The sequence below is a fragment of the Sebastes umbrosus genome, chromosome 10, assembly GCF_015220745.1.
Source record: "Sebastes umbrosus isolate fSebUmb1 chromosome 10, fSebUmb1.pri, whole genome shotgun sequence".
NCBI classification, from domain to species: domain Eukaryota; kingdom Metazoa; phylum Chordata; class Actinopteri; order Perciformes; family Sebastidae; genus Sebastes; species Sebastes umbrosus.
This window is the reverse complement of record NC_051278.1, coordinates 822546-843487: the sequence shown is the minus strand read 5'-3', so window position 1 is coordinate 843487 and position 20942 is coordinate 822546. Positions and strand designations below refer to the sequence as shown.

The 20942-nt window shown below is 40.4% G+C and overlaps 1 protein-coding gene across 11 annotated transcripts in view; it reads left to right on the top strand.

Moving 5' to 3' along the window:
* The window catches only part of ehbp1 (EH domain binding protein 1), a 214095-nt gene that overhangs the window by 20948 nt on the left and 172205 nt on the right, over positions 1–20942 (top strand). For 9 of the 11 annotated variants that reach the window (XM_037783094.1, XM_037783086.1, XM_037783088.1 and 6 more), the window contains exons 3-4: positions 9324–9477; positions 14829–14882. In XM_037783094.1, the coding sequence (XP_037639022.1) occupies positions 9324–9477; positions 14829–14882 (208 nt within the window). Of the gene's footprint in view, positions 1–9323; positions 9478–10363; positions 10512–14828; positions 14883–20942 lie in introns of those variants that run through there. The other 2 variants (XM_037783089.1, XM_037783090.1) reach the window with 2 other exon arrangements.

Genomic DNA, 20942 nt, shown 5'->3' with positions numbered 1-20942 from the left:
ATGAAATTACTTTAACATTACACAATAAATTGGTATTATTGTAACTGGAAAATAATGTGTTGAATCAACATGATTCTTTTAAACAGTCTAATGTGAATTAAACATTTTGGTTTGACAAGCAATAATTGATTGAGAAAAAGAAGTCAGTTGGCCACATTCTGATCATGTGGGACCGATGTCCACATTAAAATCTAGTAAATCCAACTTTTTTTTTCAGTGACACACACACACACTTCTAATTTTGTTTTCACTCTTAAATTCTGCAAATACATGCAGATCCTGGTGTCTCAAAGGTCAGTTTTTTTTTGTTCCTTGTAAGGACAAAATGTTTCAAAATGCCCGAAGAAACTTCTCAAACCGCTTCAACAGCATAATCCACTTCTCCTTTATGCTGAGTACAGTTCTTGTTTCAACAAAATACAGCTAAAAGACCCAGCTTCTGCTTAAATGAGAGTGATGGTATGACATGAATATTATTAGGAGACAAAACAATAGATGGGATTTTTTGCTGCTGAGATAGACGGGAAATCCAGAGGCTCATTAAAACCAGGAAAAACAAATGAATCCAGAAGCTGACAAATATTAAGACAAATAAATGAATTGAAACATGATAATACAAGAGAAAGCATACAATGAGGAAGTTCAGATATAGAAAGTTCAACCATAAATTCATGAATAAAGTCATAATTTTATGAGAAAAAAAGTCGTAATATAACGAGAATAAAGTCATAACTGTACGAGAAAAAAGTTGTACTATTACGAGAATAAAGTCATAACTTTACGAGAAAAAAAATCGTAATATCACGAGAATAAAGTCATAACTTTACGAGAAAAAAAGTTGTACTATTACGAGAATAAAGTCATAACTTTACGAGAAAAAAAGTCGTAATATCACGAGAATAAAGTCATAACTGTACGAGAAAAAAAGTTGTAATATTACAAGAATAAAGTCATAACTTTAAGAGAATAAAGTCATAATGTTACGAGAATAAAGTCATAACTTTACGAGAAAAAAGTTGAAATATTTCGAGAATAAAGTCATAACTTTACGAGAAAAAAGTCGTGATATTACGAGAATAAAGTCATAACTTTACGAGAAAAAAAGTTGTAATATCATGAGAATAAAGTCATAACTTTACGAGAAAAAAAGTTGTACTATTACGAGAATAAAGTCATAACTTTACGAGAAAAAAAGTCGTAATATCACGAGAATAAAGTCATAACTGTACGAGAAAAAAAGTTGTAATATTACAAGAATAAAGTCATAACTTTAAGAGAATAAAGTCATAATGTTACGAGAATAAAGTCATAACTTTACGAGAAAAAAATTGAAATATTTCGAGAATAAAGTCATAACTTTACCAGAAAAAAGTCGTAATATTACGAGAATAAAGTCATAACTTTACGAGAATAAAGTCATAATGTTACGAGAATAAAGTCATAACTTTGCGAGAAAAAAGTTGGAATATTTCGAGAATAAAGTCATAACTTTACGAGAAAAAAAATGTCGTAATATTACGAGAATAAAGTCATAACTTTACGAGAAAAAAGTTGTAATATTAAGAGAATAAAGTCATAACTTTACTAGAAAAAAGTCGTAATATTACGAGAATAAAGTCATAACTTTGCGAGAAAAAAGTTGGAATATTTCGAGAATAAAAACTGTATTTAGAGAAGTATTAAAAACTGTATTTTTACAAGTAAAAAGTTGTAATATTACGAGAATAAAGTCATAATGTTGCGAGAAAAAAAGTCGGAATAATACGAGAATAAAGTCATAACTTTACGAGAAAAACACGTAAAATTACTACTTTATAATATTATGACTTTTTTCTCGTAATATTATGACTTTATTCTCGAAATCTCAGATTTATTTTTTTCCTCAATGTGGCCCTAATACCGTAAATAATAAATAATAAATGCGTACTGTCGCATAGATGTTCAACAATGATAAATAAAAATGAAAATGTAAACAAAAAACAGTTATTCATTTCCACTAATCTTTTTATAAATCCACAGGGAGCCACCAGAGAGGGGCTAAAGAGCCGCAGGTTGCTGACCGCTGGCCCCCTGGTATAGTGGCTAGGACAGGTTTTTTTAAAATGCACCCTGTTAACATCACTTTATACAGACTTAATGAAGATTTAAAGTGGTACTTTGCCCAGTATGTGTGGGCTTGTCTTTAGTTTATCAGGCAGTCTGGAGTGTGACAGTCACACAGATTGTGTTTGCTCTGCTACATCTGTCTTGATAGTAAAGGCCACAGTGTGACTGATTGCGTAGCAAAGTGAGAGCAGCAGTCCTCCCTCTCCGTTTCCTCTTTTTCCTTTTCTTTCATTTGTCACTTCCCACTCTCAACCTTCCTCTTGTGGCTGTCTTTGCTGAATAAGAGATTTAGCGGTCACTGTCTCATTTATTTCATTTTGACTGCATCTTTGGTAAAAAGACTGTGGTCTTCTAGCACTGCAGATCCCAGACATCGTGAGATTTCCTCGTCCTGTGTTTTTCCTTGGTGATGTTTAAATATCTGTAGTTAGCACACTCTTTCCTCCATTCAGTCCTGGTCAATATTACTGCTTATGCACAATATGCAGATCTTTTAAGTGTATTTATTTTACTGTATATACATAGTTCTTTTAAACAGGATACACAAGGAAGTCTGGAAAGCATTTTTGTTTAAGTTTACTCGGTCCATACGAGATAAAGAAAACATCTCTAGCAATACTTACTGGGGGAACTGCGAGCTATCCAAGTCGGTCCGAGAGAGATCCCCCAACAGGACAGCTGAGTGTGCATTATGTGTAGGGTTTGTGTCCTGCTGTTTAATCCGAACATCTGCCATTGCTGGTGTTTGAAACATAAAACTAACTATTTTGTGTCTGCGAGACAGAATGACTGTGGTGTTGGGAACAGCACATGTTAAAGCTTTCAACAGCACTGGATATGAGCTCAGCAAAATGGGCCTTTTGGTACTTAAATATGTATGAATTGTTACATCCCTGTTGCATAAAGAGAGTATTAAAATAGATATTCATGGCAGAGGATGGTAAGTAGACATGACGCTGCAGTATTGGAGCGTATGGATAAATCACAATATTTCACTTCTTCCAGCCCAGCAGTGTACATTCAACACTGCAGACTTCAGTCCCGTTATATACTACAGGATAATAATCATGCATTGCAGTGATGCAGTCTGTGGTAGATTACTTGTCAGAGTGTTTGTATGTATTGCAGCAGTTGGTCTGTTTTAGTATGCATTGCAGCGCTGTAGTCTGCGATGTTTCATCTTCCACAGCTGCTGTATTACAACGCTAACAAATCCACATTCTCCTCTCTGCTAATGTGTGTGATTGACATGAAGTCTGTCGGCAGACATCAGAGCTCTCCCTCCTCTGAGTAATGTCGGCATTTAGTTGGGATGCTCCGCTTTCACTAATACACACACATACACATACTGATCATGCCTCTCCCCCTCCCTTCTACCCTGACTGTCCTCCTCATTTCTTCACACCATTGTGATCAACCTTGTGATCAACCACCACCATACCCTACTACCCTGCTATGTGTTTGGGTTTCATAACAATCTGTGTATGTGTGTGTGCAATGCTGGTGTGGGGGCCGTCATATCAAATGTGAAGTGGTTCCTTCCTCCAGCCTACAGGAAAGATAGGGCAGCTGCAACATCCTGACGCGCCCTCCACTTCCATCCATGCAGGCAGACGGACACAGAGCCTCCAGTGTTTTACCACAAACTCATTTAAGCTGCCAAACTCATTTCTTTGATTAGCAAGCTTTATTTGTGTATCTGTTTTAACATATTATCCTATAAGAGCTAGACATTACAAGATGATTTTTGCTAAACCACCCATCTGATCCCCTGAGCTCTGATTAAATAGTTAAATAGTTGTACGGACACCTTTCAGCCGTGTCCTCCTTCCTGACATCCATCTGATGGAACAGATTTAGCCTCGTTTTGAACCAGTGCAGCTCTGCAGTCTACACCTGCCCGGATTCACTTGATCTTTATGTGCGTAACTGCCCGTATTTGTGCCCGTAAGCACATGATTTTGTATTGAGCTGTGAGTGCTGACCTAATGCTTCCGACTGCTTAGCAGTACTGAGCTGATGCAGTGTAGACAGACACTGATGAAGAACTGCTGCCTCCACTGCACAGCTAGAGCAGACGTAGAGGTGTAATACACTCACACATTCAAGCAGCGCGGAGCCGACTGTAGAATCTAGATTTGATAAAATGTAGTAATTTAATTGTAGGAATGGCACTTAAGGCCAAGGAGTGGGGTTCTTAAATTCAAAGGATGCAGCATTAAAACAAAAAATGCCAATTAAAAAGATGTGCATTGGAAGAGAGTCTGTAACTGGTGTAACATCGTCCTCTTCAGTAACTGCAGGGAGATTCTTGCAACGGTTTTTCTCACCTGCTGTGATGCTAAAGTGTCTTTGAGGAAACATCGAACACCTACATGCTCACTAATTGCAGGTTTCTCTGGATGAGGGCTGCCGCTAAATGCCTTAAATGTAAATGTAGAAGGGTTTATCTGTGTTTTGTGTCAATCTCAGTGGGCTCTCCTCTCAGATCCTGCTGAGCTACTGACCCACTTTCACTCCTATCTGCCCTCTCTCTCTCTCTCTCTCTCTCTCTCTCTCTCTCTCTCTCTCTCTCCAGCCCACACACATAAACACACTATCACAGATTCTTGTGTTCATCTTTCATCTATTTTTCTTCTTCTGAACACATTATGTTTGTACGTTTTTTTTTAGTTTGAACTTACTTTATTTATTCTTTTTATCATATCTGCACTTTCTCATTTCTGTGAAATGAGCGAGGGTGAGATCTGCTGAGAGTTCAATACGTTTTTTACAGATTGTATCATACAGAAGTAATCTGGGTATTCATGATGTTTGATAAAAGCAATACTGAAATACAGGCAGACGTATCTTCTACATCCAATAAAATGATGGAAACAGTCTGACTCCATCAACAGTGCAGAGAATTTACTACCAGATTATTACAAATAAACATATGTATTGCCATATGATTAATAAACCTATTTTACACCCTAAAAGTGTAAACTGAAGGCCTTAATAATGTCCATTATTATTGAGTTTTTTTAGGTTTTTATATCATTCTGGAGCTTCACAATGGTGTTCCTTATGTATTTTTAAAGTATGTTTTAGTGTCAAAATGCTAGTTTCCCTTCAAGCCCTTCTAAAACCTTCTTCCCAAGTGATCTGACGTAGGTTTCTGCATGATGACGCTGCTGCATGTACAGTATATATACATCCTTATAGTCAGTTTATTAATGTTACATACAGTAACTTAGATGGCGGATGCCACGTTAGTTCGGATCCTAAAGTCGCACAATAACACGAGCACACTAACTTATCGATTCAGCGGTTGACCAGCGACTCCGGTGTTTACCAGGTCAAATGACTGTTTTTGTGAATGGAGTCTGGTCTGGTCTTGAAGACCGCGATATAACGGCTTCATCCCCCGTCGTGAAGGGCTGTCTTACAGCGAGGTGAAGCGGTGAAAATATTCTAAATATAGTGTACACTTAAACTGATTTTGATTTTATTAGGTGGCTAAAATCAGATTTTTTGCTGCTCCCGTCTACAGCAGCTTCACCTCGCCGTCAGACAGCTCTTTCCGACAGCCGTTATATCGCTCTCTTTAAAGCCACCAGACTCCATTCACAAAACAGTGGTTTTACGTCACAGAAAACGGGAGTATACAAACATACAACCCCACTTTACCCCAACATATTCAAACTAACTTCGCTTACTTTGGTAACCTACGTCACTGCTTTCTGCAACGGCTGAGTGGACGTTTCCATGTGAAAAAAAAAACACAGAACAGAACACAGATGAACTCGCCCGTTAGCCCGTTAATGATAAATGTCTTTTAATGTGAGTGAGAGCTGCTGAACACACGTCATGATGAACACACACTTTAAATTCCTCTCTGATGGCTCATTGATTCCTATGAAACACAGAAAGAACTGGAGGATGAAGCTGAACATGAGAAAGTGTGAAGAAGTCACATAGCCTGCAGACAAATGGTTTAAATGTTTGTCATCGTGCAGCGAGTGCAGAACAGAGGGGATGAAATGAGGAGGGTGATATTTAGTGTGTGTCTGCGTGCTCTCTGATATGGCCTGTGTTGTTAGACAATAGCTTCTCTATGTGAGGCCTCTCCTCCAGGCTCAAATTGTTGCCCGTCATTCTCCCTCTCTCCTCTTTTCCCTGTCACTCCTCCTCTTTCCTTCCCTCTCTGTCTTTCTGTTTTCTTCCCTCTTTTCTTCTCTTCTATGTCTTCTCTCTCTCTCTCTCTCTCTCTCTCTCTCTCTCTCTCTCTCTCTCAGTCACACAGTCAGTCATTATTTTCCTAGAATGGCGGCTTCGCTGTTGTTCTGCAGGACTCTTTGACATAAGGGCCCATGCACACATACGGCCAGTGTTCTTGCTATGCTTAACGCTGGAGTATGTGCACATAAATATGGAGGACGGAACCTGCCAAAATAAAAAATAAATGAATTAAATGACTCAATAAATAAATAAATATGTCATTAAATGTAGAAAAAATTATATTAAAAATAAATGTAGCCATTAATTAATTGATAAAATGTGACATAAATTGATATTTCTGTTTTAATTTGTTTCTTTATTTATTTCTCTTTGTATTAATTCCCTTTATTTATTTATTATTTGAATTAATTTTTAAATGTATTAATTTTTTTATTTATTTATTAATTTATTTTTGCATTTTTTAAATTTATATTATATTTATTTTTAAATGTATGTATGTATTTATGTATTTATGAAGAAGCAAAGTAAAACAGAAATACCAATTTTTAATTTATTTATTTATTTATTTTTTATTTTGGCAGGTTCCGTCCTCCATACATAAACCCAGTGATACAGGAATATTGCCACAGATTTAGAGTGACTAAAACGTTTTGAGTTGGCGTCACCTACGGCATGTTGACTTCAAACAGAGCCCGACAGAAGAATAGAATAAAGTGATTTTAATTGATCCCTGTAGGGCAATTCGCTCCCTTTCTGTTCTCCATTGTGAGGTCAGAGGTCAGAGGTCAGGCTCAGTGACAGAGCATCAGCTTTGTAGCTGGAGAACTCAAGACCGGCGGATATCTACCAGAACAGGGACTCAAACCCGGACTCACCTATTGACAGACAATCTTGTAGACTGGCATCTGCTAACTGTGCCACTCTGTTCCCTCTGACCAAAAGCCAAAGCATGGTTTGACCTATATTGTAGGATTTGGGGTGTAAATGTAGTTTTTGATGAAGGTAAGCCGTGCAGGGTCGAGTCCTGACAGCTTGGTTCACGTCATGACTGACGCCTGATCCGCTTAATAAGGTCATCATCGGGCTGATTCTGATCCAAGGCATCCCTATTAAAATATAAATTAGTATTAAAAGATTAAATGTTACTATTAAGTGGTACTTTTAATATAGAAATTAAACATTTCAGCCTCAGAACACACACACTTTTACAATATACACCAGGAGTGACAGACGAGCAGGTCCAGACTTGTAAACTTGCCAGGTAGCTAACGGCTTTGGCTGTTTTTCAGATGAATTCTCAGACTGACTATAAGTGTATATAATGTAATTTATAGTGTGAATAAGGGAGAACTATTGACAGCCCCTAATTTCTCACGATGTGATTTTCCCATCAAGGCAAACTAGCGTGTCAGGTGTAATTTATTAAGCTGCTCTAAGCAGGTTAAAGTGTGATTAAAGTGTGCTTTTTAATGTGTGAGAGAGAGAAAGTGGGCTAATGCTCTGTGAGGACATTGGCCCTCTCTGCGTCTCTAATATTTACAGTTGATTACTTTAATCAAGAGTTATTTTAAATGACTTACTTGCTTGATAATAATGGATACGCTGATATAGTAGCAGAGTGGACCATGGCTGCTGCTCTGAACACACTTTTAAGCTGTAATATACTATGCAAAACAATATAATGCACTGTGGTTTAAGAATTTAAGCAACTTTTTAGGAGACCAGTGTTCATTTTATTATTAACGAAAACTATGACGAGATATGTTCAACTACCTTTTTATCCATGACTAAGATGAGACAATAACGAGACGACACCGACGTCATTAAACGCTAACGGAGACGATATCAAACATGCAATATCGTTGACGAAAAAACTGTAATGTAGTTTAAAAACATAACAACTTGACCAAAATCTCTCTTTATTTTTACCACCTTGCCACCTTCTCTCACCCTCTCTCTCTCTGTCTCTCTCTCTGTCACTCTCTCGCTCTCTCAAACACATGCATGGCGCCCTGCGGCGGTGGCATCCAGTCTGTCGTCCTTGTCCTGTCCTTCTGGTATCACACCTCTTGTGCTGCATAAAGTTGGCGGTTTGCGGGTCGAGTTCCGGTGGTTGAGGAATGCACATTTTGACATGTCATAGGTTCTCATAACGGACCGATGGGTGCGACTGAACAGCGCAGTCAGGAGGACTCTAACTAACTGTAAAGCTGCATTCTTAATCATTCAACATGTGTTGAAATGATTGTTCAAAAGAAATGTTCAATATAATGATGACTGAATGATGACTAAAGACTAAGATTTAAATTGAAAAGAAATAGCTGACAAAATTAAGAGAGAAAACAGCAACAGACTCAGATTGAATGACTCTTCTGTGACTAAAACGTTTTGAGTTGGTGTCGACTAAAACTATGAAGGATAAAAATGACTAAAAAGTGACTAAAACTAATAAACATTTTAGTTTTAAGACTAAGACAAGCTCTAAAATAGCTGCCAAAATGAATACTGTAGGAAACCTATGTCTCTTGTATTCACATCACACAACGTGGGCTTTGTTATATGACAAAGATGTCCACGTTGAGCCTTGATGAACGTCGTACGACGTTGAAATGAAAGAGAGGTAAAGTGTCGGGAGAGCTGACTGTCAGATTCCCCTGCGTCTCCTGTACAGAGTGATTGATCTGGACTGGGTTAGGTTGTCGTAACTTTCAGCCTCATTGGGTTCTCTACCCGTCACACTAACCTCTAGTGTGTGTGTGTGTGTGTGTGCTGCAGTCCACAGAGAGCCAGGGTTTAGCTGTGTCTCATGATTTATTCATACCTGAGAAGCTGTGTGTGTGTTGTTGTCAGTTGAGGCATTAAGATTGGAGCTGATCAGTGTGACTGACGGTGTCAACGTGTTGATGTGTAGGTAGATGGAGATACAGAGAGAGGTGGATTGATGAATTAATACTTTTGACCTTTTTCACTCATCTGTCTTTTCTCTCTGTCCTCAGGCAACCGGACAAACTGGTGGTGGTGTGGACGCGCAGGAGTCGGCGGAAATCCTCCAAGGCCCACAGCTGGCAGCCTGGCATCAAAAACCCCTACAGAGGAGTGGTGGTGTGGCCCGTACCAGAGAATATCGAGATCACGGTCACTCTCTTTAAGGTAGGCTACAGCTGTTCAATCAGCTCTGAGACAAGTTTCTGTGTTTAGGATGGACTCGGGTTGTTAATGGAGCATGAGGGTCAAAATCGACCCTTCGCTAAGTCCCGCCCCTCGAACGCAGACTGGCCAATCATAGCGGAGTATCAGAAACAAAACACTACGTACATTTCGACGTAAAATTAGCAGAGTACGGTAGCATATCATTTATGGTACGTGTCCACAGGGGCGTTTTTTATCGCGAGGGGACGCGACGCTTCCCAACATTGGACGCTTAGTGTGCTGTCCCTGGAAACAAGGCACTCGGCTCCTGATTGGACGAACGCTTTCCCGCCGTTGGCTGCTGCTCCCAGCTTTCAAACCAGAACCAGTATGGAGGCTCGTTTGGAAACTTTCTTCTCTTATTTCACGTAAATAGTTCACTGAAATGTGTTTCTGAAAACATTTGAGGCGAGAAATAATCCATGTTGATGAATCTGTCTTTATTTTAGATCAACAACGTTTATTTTAAAAGATCCTCGGGGGTTTGGAGAGGCGGCGAGTCGCGTCGGACGCCCGTGATTTACATAAAGTAAACGAGCCCTCAACTTTATGCAAATAAAGAGCGGGCGTCGTGACGCCTAGTCTCTCGAATCGCGACGCCACGCTACCAGAATGCATTGCGCGGCTGCTTACATAGACAATGAATGGGGAGCGTGGAAAGCACGTAGGCTGTGGACACGTACCGTAACTAGCATAAGCACTTCTATGCTCCGCTAGCTACTGAAGGTATACTGAATGTAAACACATGCTGCTTTTGATTTGTAATGATTGCAGCAGTGAATAAAGACCTACCGGCTTTACAGGAACAGTGTTCCTTCATTTCACCGTCTTCTGTCTTGATCACCAGGTGATGGTGGTTCACTTCTACACTGTGATCTGTAGGTTTGATCTTCTATCTTTCAACCTTGACATCCTGGATACATCCTCAAAAGGGGAGTGCAGTCAGTGACAGTGCGGCTCTATGACACCTCTGACAGCTTGACAGAGTAGCAGCGGTAAATGTGTAACACCCAAAAGCAGCACAATGTGTATTATTTACTATTATAAATCAATATTAGCTGAATGATACAGTATAAAGTGTGTAGATTAGAGTCTACCAGGACTGTTTAGATCCATGCATGAAAATGAATTTGGACATTGTTTAGTATATTAATACAGTTGTGTCTGTAAATGACACACTTTGGACAGACAGTCTCTGTCACTATGCCTGGCTTACTTAAACATGCTGGGCCTCTGTGTGCTGACAGGCTAGCTCAGAGCTCGGTGTCTTGTTACCTCTCTCTGTGTCTCAACTAGATCTCCTGCCACAAATACCTACGTACCTGCCTCTGCTTTGTGCACTGGCTTTTTATTACTTATAAGGCACATCGTGCATGGAAAAGAGTCCCAACTTGCATGTGTACTGGCAGTGCTCGTCTAGCTCCTGCTGCACAGTGTCTCTCTCTATTCTGGGCCCACTTCCACTTCCTGTCCCAGAGGAAGTAATAAAGCTGTTTGTGTAATAAGAAACCACTGAAGGAACATTTCACCCACATCTATTTGATAAAGACTCACATCTAATAACATCCCCTCTGCTATCTAAAAGCTTTTTTATCCACTACAGCCGATACAAAGAAAATGTAGTTAACATTTTTAAAGGGACAGTTTTACAAATAAAAGTCAGGTCACTCGTCATAAAGAGACTCAGCTGGTTAATGTAGCTGTATAATGTCTTCTGTGGCCCTGATGACATAATCAGGGTTATACTGAGACGGAAAGTGTGCACAACAAACCGAGGACATCAGACAGGGAGGATTTAACAAAGAGATGCTGTTGGTTGCATTCTGGTAAATGTAGGATCCAGAGAATTCAGAGCTTGAGCCATACGAGGGACTAAAAGTCAGGATATTGTAACCTCTGGGGCAACGATTTCAACCATCTGTCTCTGGAGTCCCCCAACTTTGTGGACGTGCAACACTAAGTGCCACTTTTCATATAGAAAATTAGGGCTGTACCTGAATCAGATTTTTTTTTATTTTGACTCCGATTTGGCTGTTAAATATGAAGATTTGACTATTGTTTATCAGAAACTCCATTGACCTGAGTTTCAGTGATGATTTTGACCATATTAACATAGTCAAATGCGTTCCGCCACAGTTTCATAATGAACCGAGAATATTTTTATACTTAACCGGTGGGATCTGTGCAGTCTGCCCGGGGGGATTCAACTCAGAGGTTCGGGGCGAGGGCGCCACAGTGCGCCGCGACCGGTCTCAGCTGGGAAAGGCCTGGGGAGGAGGTGGCTCGTGAGCTTTGCAGCACCCCTCGCCCAGATCTCGCCGTTTCCCAAGGCCATGATGCTCGCTGCATCCTCTCTCCCTGAGGACAGACTGTACTCGGGGCGAGGAGTCTGGGGCGATGTCGGCAAACCTCCCAACCTGTGTTGACACACAAACCCCGTCTCGTTTACCTCGCTTGGCTGTGTCATCACCATTCATAGCTTTACAACCAATGTGGTTATGATTCATTTGTTTACAAGAGCACAAAGTTCTCAATGTCAAGTTGACTTAGGGGTCACTGACGATGATTCGACTCATCGACTTTCGAGAAATATTGATTGCTTAATGCCGTTCTAAATCTATAAAAATTCTAATAACTCACATTTAGATATTTCTGCAGTGTGTATGTCGACTAAAGCAGACGCTGATTTGAAGATGCTCTCATACGCCCCGGCTGGCCTGAAGCTCTGCAGTGAAACCAGCTGAGCTCAGCAGTATTGCAGCCTGTACTTCAGGGAGACGAACACCCGCAGACAGACTAGAAAAAAACTGATATTAATATGTAACTTTACTGGGCAGTGATTGGCTTTGTGGATTGTTACACTTAACACACAGAAGCTTAGTATAACCTTATTAATGTTAAAACATGTTAACAACGGCAATATGTTATAAAATGCGGTTGTATACCGTCGCTGACCTGCAGCTTGTGTTTACCTGCAGCACTAAAACACTGCAGACAGCTCCATAAACTGAGACGGCTGATAATATCAGGCTCTGTTGGCTTTTAGAAGTACTTTATGTGGCAGTTGAATAACGGAAGGATGAGGCAGCCGTATGACTCGCTGTGTGTGTGTGTTTGTGTCCATGTGGGTGTTGTGTTTGACTGATGTACCAGACTGCAGGAATATTGATTTCCTGGGGTGTGTAGCGGGCGCCGTCAGACAGAAAGGCTGGCAGAGCATGTGTTTGCTTGTGTGTAGGTGGTGTAGTACCGAGGCTGCAACAAACGATTATAGTCTATTGGTTTTATTGATCAATCATTTTGTCTGTGAAAGGCACAGACACGATAGTAGTAACAGTAAGAGCAATAGTAACAGCGAATGCCCACCTCATTTTACCAGAGTCCAAAGTGATGTATTAGAATTAGCGCTGTCAAGGCTAACGAGATAATAACCTCTGATTTCTTCAACGCAACTTGTGATTTTTTTTTTTTGTAGCGGCTCAGTTTTAAAGTTAGAATGAAGATACTGGTATCGTATGAAACAAGAAAACCTGATGAATCCATCGGTACCAACCATGTCATACTAGCTGGTCATGAAGGAGGTTAAATAACGCTCCAAAGTTAGGCTAAATGTTGGAGAGGATAAACTGTCATGTCCATGTTCAAATGGGTCTCTTGACCTCTGACCTCCAGATCAGTGAATGTAAATGGGTTTTTATAGGTACCCACGAGTCTCCCCTTTACAGACATGCCCACTTTATGATCATCACATGCAGTTTGGGGCAAGTTATAGTCAAGTCAGCACACTGACACACTGACAGCTGTTGTTGTCTGTTGGGCTGCAGTTTGACATGTTATGATTGGAGCATATTGTTTTATGCTAAATGCAGTACCTGTGAGGGTTTCTGGATCAATATCTGTCATTGATCTGAGTTGTTCATTGATTTATAATAATAAATATATACAAACATTTACATAAAGCAGCATATTTGTCCACTCCCATGTTGATAAGAGGATTAAATACTGGACTAATCTCCCTTTAAGTTTGAACAGATAAAAAATCAACTATGGATAATCATGCTATTAATCGCGATTAAATATTTGAATCGATTGACAGCCCTAATTTTAACTTGATAAATGACTTCACTAACTATAAAATACAATAAAATACAATTGAAGATACTTTATTGTCTACTTTTGTGTGCAAAAGGCAGAAATGTGTCTTCGGTTTCCATGTGCAAAATCTGCTAATAAAAACACATTGTATCACATCCAGGACAGGATGCATTAAAAACACATTTACATAAAAACACTATAGAAGCTCCATTAAAAGGAGCACCAGGTACTCGATGGTGAGATCTGAATCAAGGTTCAATAAATAAATAAATAAATATAAAAGCAGTCTTTGCGGTTTCAAGCGACGGGTCGCTGACGGCGTCACGCCCTCGTCATTTTAACGTTGCATTGACATTTAAAATGATTTAATGTTTTGAATTGTTTCATCAGTTTAATGTGCATATCTGTGTTATATTGCAGTGGTTGAAGTGTGCATTGTTTGTGTGAATACAGGAAAGGATGGGGGGTTGATCAGGTTGGATTTGCAGGTCTGTGTGTGTCCAGCAGTGATTTGTGGTTGTGTGTGAGTGCTTCTGTATACGAGCTCCTGGAGGGCAGTGAAGGTCGACTGTAAGACGGGGCTGCCTGCTGTCTCGCTGCCTCCATTACTGTCTCCTCTCATCACATCACAGCTTAACAGGCAGGAAGTGAGACAAGGCAGAGACACAAGTACACTATATCATCAGAGACAGACGGAGAGAGACACATCAGTAGTTTTGTATTCTTCTGTGTTCTCGGTTAATGATTCATGGATGTTTGGTGTTGTAATGTTGCTTACCCTTTGTTACGATTAAAACCCACGGTTAAAACACACACGCAGAATGAATGTCAGGCAACAGCTGAGTATACATGGACAAACAGTTGTAGCAACAAAGTAAAGAGTCAGCAGCTCATTATCATGTCATTACAAGTTATCTCATCAATTGAAAACATTCAGCACATGTATGGGAAAAAGGGAGGGAGGACAGACGAACCAGGTCAGAGCAGCACTGTCACTCATAAACTAAACCTTTTCTGTGTCACAGCTTTTAGTCTTCTGGCACTTTTATAACCAAAATGAAAATCTCCAGTTAATAAAATGAACTGCTTCAAGATTGAGTTATTGAGTGATGATTCCTAGTTATTTCTAACGTGTAGTTTTCATGCTGTGGCTGCAGGCTGCTCTAATATTCTGTATATTGTGTACTTAAACATGTATTTTTCCGTTGCTCCTGCAGGATCCCCATGCAGAGGAGTTTGAAGACAAAGAATGGACGTTTGTCATTGAAAATGTGAGTACTATTTTTTCTTTAACCTTATTCGGGGGGGGAATGATTGGGTACCTTGCTCAAAGACACCTGGACGGTCACTTACAATGACTGCTGATGACAACTTTATAGTATAAAACAAGACATTCCTCATTGTCAGCTGTTTTCTGGGTAGACCCTCTTTGCATTACATATGCAGGTTCTGCCACCATGTGGTCAGACTATGCTATTACATGCTTCTCTCACTGTGTGTTTGTGGCAGCACTCGGATTAAACCACCAAGTGCTGACTTGCATCTTGGCATATCTGCATGACCACAATGAGTGTTTAGCAAATCAACACAAGCGTGTGTTTATGGGTCGTAACAGCCTGCATTTCTAGAAGCAATTATGAAGTGTCATTTACATCCTGAGGCCTCAAACTTCAGGTGTGCTTGTAACTTTGTGACTGAGTTGTAACTTAACTACCAATAAGGGCTGGCATTATGCATTTATTTATTCATTTATTAACTGCATTTTTATGATGCAGCTTCTCATTTTCTGTTTTTTTTGTCATATCGGTCACATGAGTGTTCAAGGCAACAGAATGACTGTTGCAAGGAAAGGACAATTGCATGCCACGCAGTATTAGATGAAAACCAGGACTCACAGTGAATAACCAAACATCTGGAAGGAGAAGCAGAAGAGAGAGGAACTGATTGAGCAGTTTGGTGAAATGGGAGCGTTGGATTCAGGGAGGAGGGAAGGGAGTAGAGGAAAAGAGCGGGGAGGAAATGGGAGACCAGTTCAACATGTACCACTGGCCAGGAAACTGGAAACTTGCTGTTCACAAGTGATTTTCTGTGTTTTCTTCATCTGCTGGAGCCAGTTCTGTGACACGGTGTGCCTGAGTAATGAAGACATGTTGGACAAATGAGGCCTTTGTACTCTTGTTTTAGCCTTTAGTAGAACGTGTAGTTATTCCAGACTGATGACTAATGCTTTCTGTGGCAGTGAGACGATGTGGTGTCTCCTACACTCTTAAAGACATATTGTCTGTGTTAGAATCAGAGTGACTCTGGAAGGAAAACATGACGGCACATCTCAGGCATCATCTAACTATAAAGCCAGGAATCTCTGCGTGCCTGTTTGTCTGTCCGTCCGTCCGTCCTTATATCTCCAGAACCGTTCATCCAATCTACTTCACACTTGGCAGGTGTTTTGCTGTGAAGGAGTTCAGTGTTGAATGTGGTGCAAGTTGGCCAGATGGTGGCTCTATAGCAATGAACTTTACGTTTTGGCCTGTAACTTTTTAATCATAAATCTCAGAAACAAAATTCTTTTTTCCTGGATTCTGTGGGTCCAGACGAATCCATGCATATAAGCCAAGCACATTTGCATCTAGATTTGCTTTTTGAATTGTGTCCAAATCAGATTTTTTGATACTCCTCCAACACATTTTGAGCAATCGTCACAAAATGTGGTAAACAACATCTCTGGACCAAGTTAGACTGAGTTATTTTTTGGATTTTTGATGTTCCCTGGTCCTCACAGTTTGCTCCAATGCTGTGGGCAGGTGCTTATATTATAAATGTCATATCTCCTGAACTCTTTGTGCTATTGCAACCATATTTGATTGACATGTGTATAGGGATGCACCGATACCGATGCCAGTATCGGGTATTGGGTCCGATACTGTGCTCATGTACTTGTACTCGCAAAACGGCTACGATACCACTTTACGGCAGCGTGACGTTAACCTCTCGTCACCATCTTTGGGGTCCTCGCACTCCACCTCCCAGACAACGCTGTGAGCAGCAATTCAGGGGGCCAAGCGATCGACCTGTCCAGAACGGGCACTGCACTAGTTCTACTAATAGTCGTAGGGATACAATCAATAATACTCTGTGATTCTGCGAGATGAGAGGTCAAGAGCAGGGCATTTTGATCTGGTAGGGATTCATTGAGCAGGGTGGGTCCTTGCTGTTACAGGTGATTGTCCTGGTCCTGTAGTTGAAGGAGGAGCCACCCTGCTGGATGTACACTGACACATATCACATGTACAACCTGACCTCCCTTTTCAGTGCACACTCTTCTCTTGAAGTGTCTCTGGTGATCACATGTGTTTATGTGTTGGTGAAGGTTTTAGAAGAAGCCCAGTTTGAAAGATCACTAATGAAGTCTTCAGCGTGTTTGTAGCTCGTTACGCCAGATTCATGTTTCTGAGAAGTGCAAGTCTTGACGTGTGTTGCTGGAATAGTAAGAAGTGAAGAATGTCACTCACCGTTTGGGGAAAAGAAAAGTTGATACCTGCTCTGACTTTGTTTTTGCTGGCATGGAAGTTTTTTATTATCAGAATTAGTTGATTTGAAGGAAACATTAGCTGTGGCGTCAAGGAGATAGCACTTTAGCAGGAATTCATCTTTAAACTTTAGCATGTTTAAGAGGTTCTGAGAGTGACTTAGATGAGCAAATGAACCTTTAATGAATGCTCTGATGTGTAAACTTTTTTACTTTTGGAGAGGGGTGCTTCACCACTGTCACTTTCTGTACATGTCAAGCTCAAAGGAGCGACAGCAGAAACGGCTCTACCTTTTCTCTCTTTGATAGAAAGCTGAGAAGACAAGCAGGTCAACCGGTGTTCTCTGGCCGGAGCGTGGGAGAGAGCAGAAAGAGAGCAAGAAAGGGAGAGGAAAAGACAGAAAGTTAGTGGGTTTTCCTGCGTCTCTGCATACCTGACTAATGACAGAGAGATCAAAGCTCCCTGACAGCAGGAATGGAGAGCACAGAGGAGGGAGGAGAGGAGGGAGGAGGGAGGAGAGGAGGGAGGGAGGAGAGGAGAGGAGGGAGGGAGGGAGGACAGGAGGGAGGAGAGGGAGAAGGCAACCTTACACCTTCATACACTATAGAGGGAGGGCAATGATGAAATGATGGCAAAAACAAAATGAGAGACTAACTGTGATTTAAGGTTGAATTTATGTTATGTATTTTTTTTTTAGGGGGTTGGATAGCTTTTATAAATTATAAACAAGAAGTGAACAGGTGTACGTTATGCTTGGTTTGAGTGTTTTTTTATATCTATTTCTTTTTTTTAAATTAATTGTAATCATTTAAATTAAATAACTTACGTTTGCCCCCCTTTAAAAACTCTATGGATCTTCATAAAAATCCACGTATCTCCATCTGTTTTTCTTTTGCTCATTATTTTATTGTCACACGTGTGCTGTCAGCAGTGTTGGAGAGTAACTAAATACATGGTAAATTACTTATATGTAGAATATAACATTCATTCTGTTGCTTTGCGATGATTAACTAGTGGATTAGTGGTGACATGACGCTGCCGGGTTACGGAACTGGTGGCGTGTGGTGGCGTGACACCCCTCGTTGGACTGAGCGGCTTCTAGTGACACTTAATGCACATATTTAACGATTTTTTTTAGTCACTAGTTTCCACTTTTAAAATCGTATTTAATTGATCCGCTCAGCCCCTCCTTGCCCCTCTCTCTCACGCCAAGGCGGTTGACCTTGTCGTCGCACAAGAACGTATTTCAGTGCTGGAAATTCAAAAATATTTTCCTTTACAAAACAGAAAAGAGCTCTTACATTACTGTACAGTATAAAGCTTTTTTTTACCAGTAGTGATAAGTTTGAAAAATGTCCGAAAAAAAAGATCTAAAAAATGCCCGAAAAAAAAGTCTGGAAAAAAAAGATTTGAAAAATGTCGGACAAAAAAAGTCAGAAAAAAATGTCAGAAAGAAAAGCTCTGAAAAAATTCTGAAACAATAATTTTGATGTTAAACCTGAGGAAACATCTTATCAAAAAGTAATCAACTATAATACCTATATTACGTTCATTAAGTAATTAAAATAGTTACGCTACTTATTACATTTCCAACAGGGTAAGAGTCTTGACCTCTTTGTCTCTACATGATTTAGTTTGAGGTAGTTTTATTGCAGTCTTTTCATGCTAAATGCTTAAAAATGTTGAGTAATAACAAACCCTAGTAATCACGAGAGACATATTTACTACTGGAAGACGGCAGCTTTTTAAAACACCAAAGCCAGTTAGATATCTTTACACTATAAGACAACATGGAGCTTCATCCATGTGGACTAATTCATCTGAGACACAAATCCTTCTTTTGTTATGTCCTGGTTTTTAATGTTGCGTTTTACTTTAAGGATATCATCCCAGGAAGTGCACATGCATCAACAACTTTCATATAAAAGCCACTAAACTCTTGAGACATTTGTTTCCTTGTTTGTTTGGTGCTTAAGTGCCACCGATTGGTGCTTTGCTGTGACCTCTCTGAATACTATCACTGTTACCTCTAATGTGAGACTGACGGACAGACAGAAATACATATGAAGGGATGCAAAAGAACAGCATCCTGCTCAGGTAGTCTCAACTTCACATATAGGACATATCTCCATGTGTGAACAGTAAAGCTTCTTCTCATATCATTTACTAAACTGAATAAGTTATGTTTCGGGTACGACCCAGACTTGCAGAAAGCCTCAACCAAGACTTAATGATATTTGAATGGTGCTGCTGGTTCCTGGTTTCTCACCATTAACAGAGCACATGAGCAGAAATCAAGGAACTATATATAAACTGACCACAAGAGGGCAGTCTAGCCTAAGATCTGTGAAAACCCCTTTTCAAATATTCACTCATAAATGTGTTGGATCACCTCCTTATGTCACCCGAGTGTTTGTGTGTCAGTAGGTATCTGTTGGCTGCATGTGTCTGTTGATGTATGTGTGATGAAACGTATAACGGTATCCAAACACATCACATGTTTGTGAGCATATTCTGAGTTTGCATGTGTGTGCATGAGTGTATAACAGAACCTGCTTCCTCACAGCACCCCCCACCTCCCAGGTATCTAAGCTAATATAAAGTCAGGAGGGATGAATGAATGCGGTACTGAGTGCTGCTCTGAGCAGCAGGAACAGAAGAAGAGGAGAGGTGAGTTCTCCTGACCCCTCATCAGACGGCGGAGGAGAAAGGGGAAGAATACGCCATTGTGCCCGAGCGCCGGAGATGATGAAATTCAAGATCCCGGCGCTGTGGCTTCGTCTTAATCTGAGGGGCCCAACCTCGCGCTAGGCTAATCCCTCCCCGTCGAATTACTGGCCCTGGTTTGATTGTATTTTGTCATTGAAAAATGGCAGTGTCAAACACTACCTTTTTCTCTCCTCTATTTGTTCGTCTGCCAAGGAGGAATCGCATAATCAAAAGATGGAGAGAGAGAGAGAGAGAGAGAGAGAGAGAGGTGGCAGGCTAGAAACGGCTACACAGTAGTATCTCTAAATTGCATGCTACCCTTGCCTTTCACCCTTTTTCAAATAGGCGCGTATTATCAAAAAGGTGGGCAAATTGAGAGTCAAAAGATTGGACGGCTATATTTGAAGGCATTGTGCTGACAGGCTCTTTTGTGTGTGTGTGTGTGTGTGTGTGTGTGTGTGTGTGTGTGTGTGTGCGTGCAGGGGAGGTTTAATATGTGCATGTGTGTATTCGCTCTGCGTTTGCATATCAACCAAAGCTGGAGATGGTCGACCAACTTCCCTCATCTTCAAAGCTTTGAGGGAGGATTTAAATAACACACACACACAGGCCTGTTGTATTTAAAGTGAGAAGCTATCATGTCTGAATACATTGAATATACAGTGATACACACTCCAAGGCCCTCTCTCCCCCGTCGCTCCTCCTCCCCCCATCTCTCACACTTCACTCACATTACATCAATGTCACTCAGAAAAAGAAGGAATTTCTAAATCTACGGCCGCTCTGCCAAATCACCGCTTTACCCTGTTCTGACAGCCGTCCGCTGCATGTTTCAGCATTTTAAATATCGCTTTTCAAATTGCCACTTTAAGGCTTTTAATGGCTTTTGAACTGCCTCTTTTAATGCTATGAACCTACACAATCATTGCATTAAGGGTGACTGTGTTATTCTGCTGCATAAAGGAAAAAAAAAAGATTTGTCACACTAACAAAACTGTTAAAAAACCTGCTGATCTTTAATAGAACATATGCTTAGTTTTAATTAGATGTAATGGGTGAGTGGACAACTGTCTGCTTTAATACAACATGTACAGA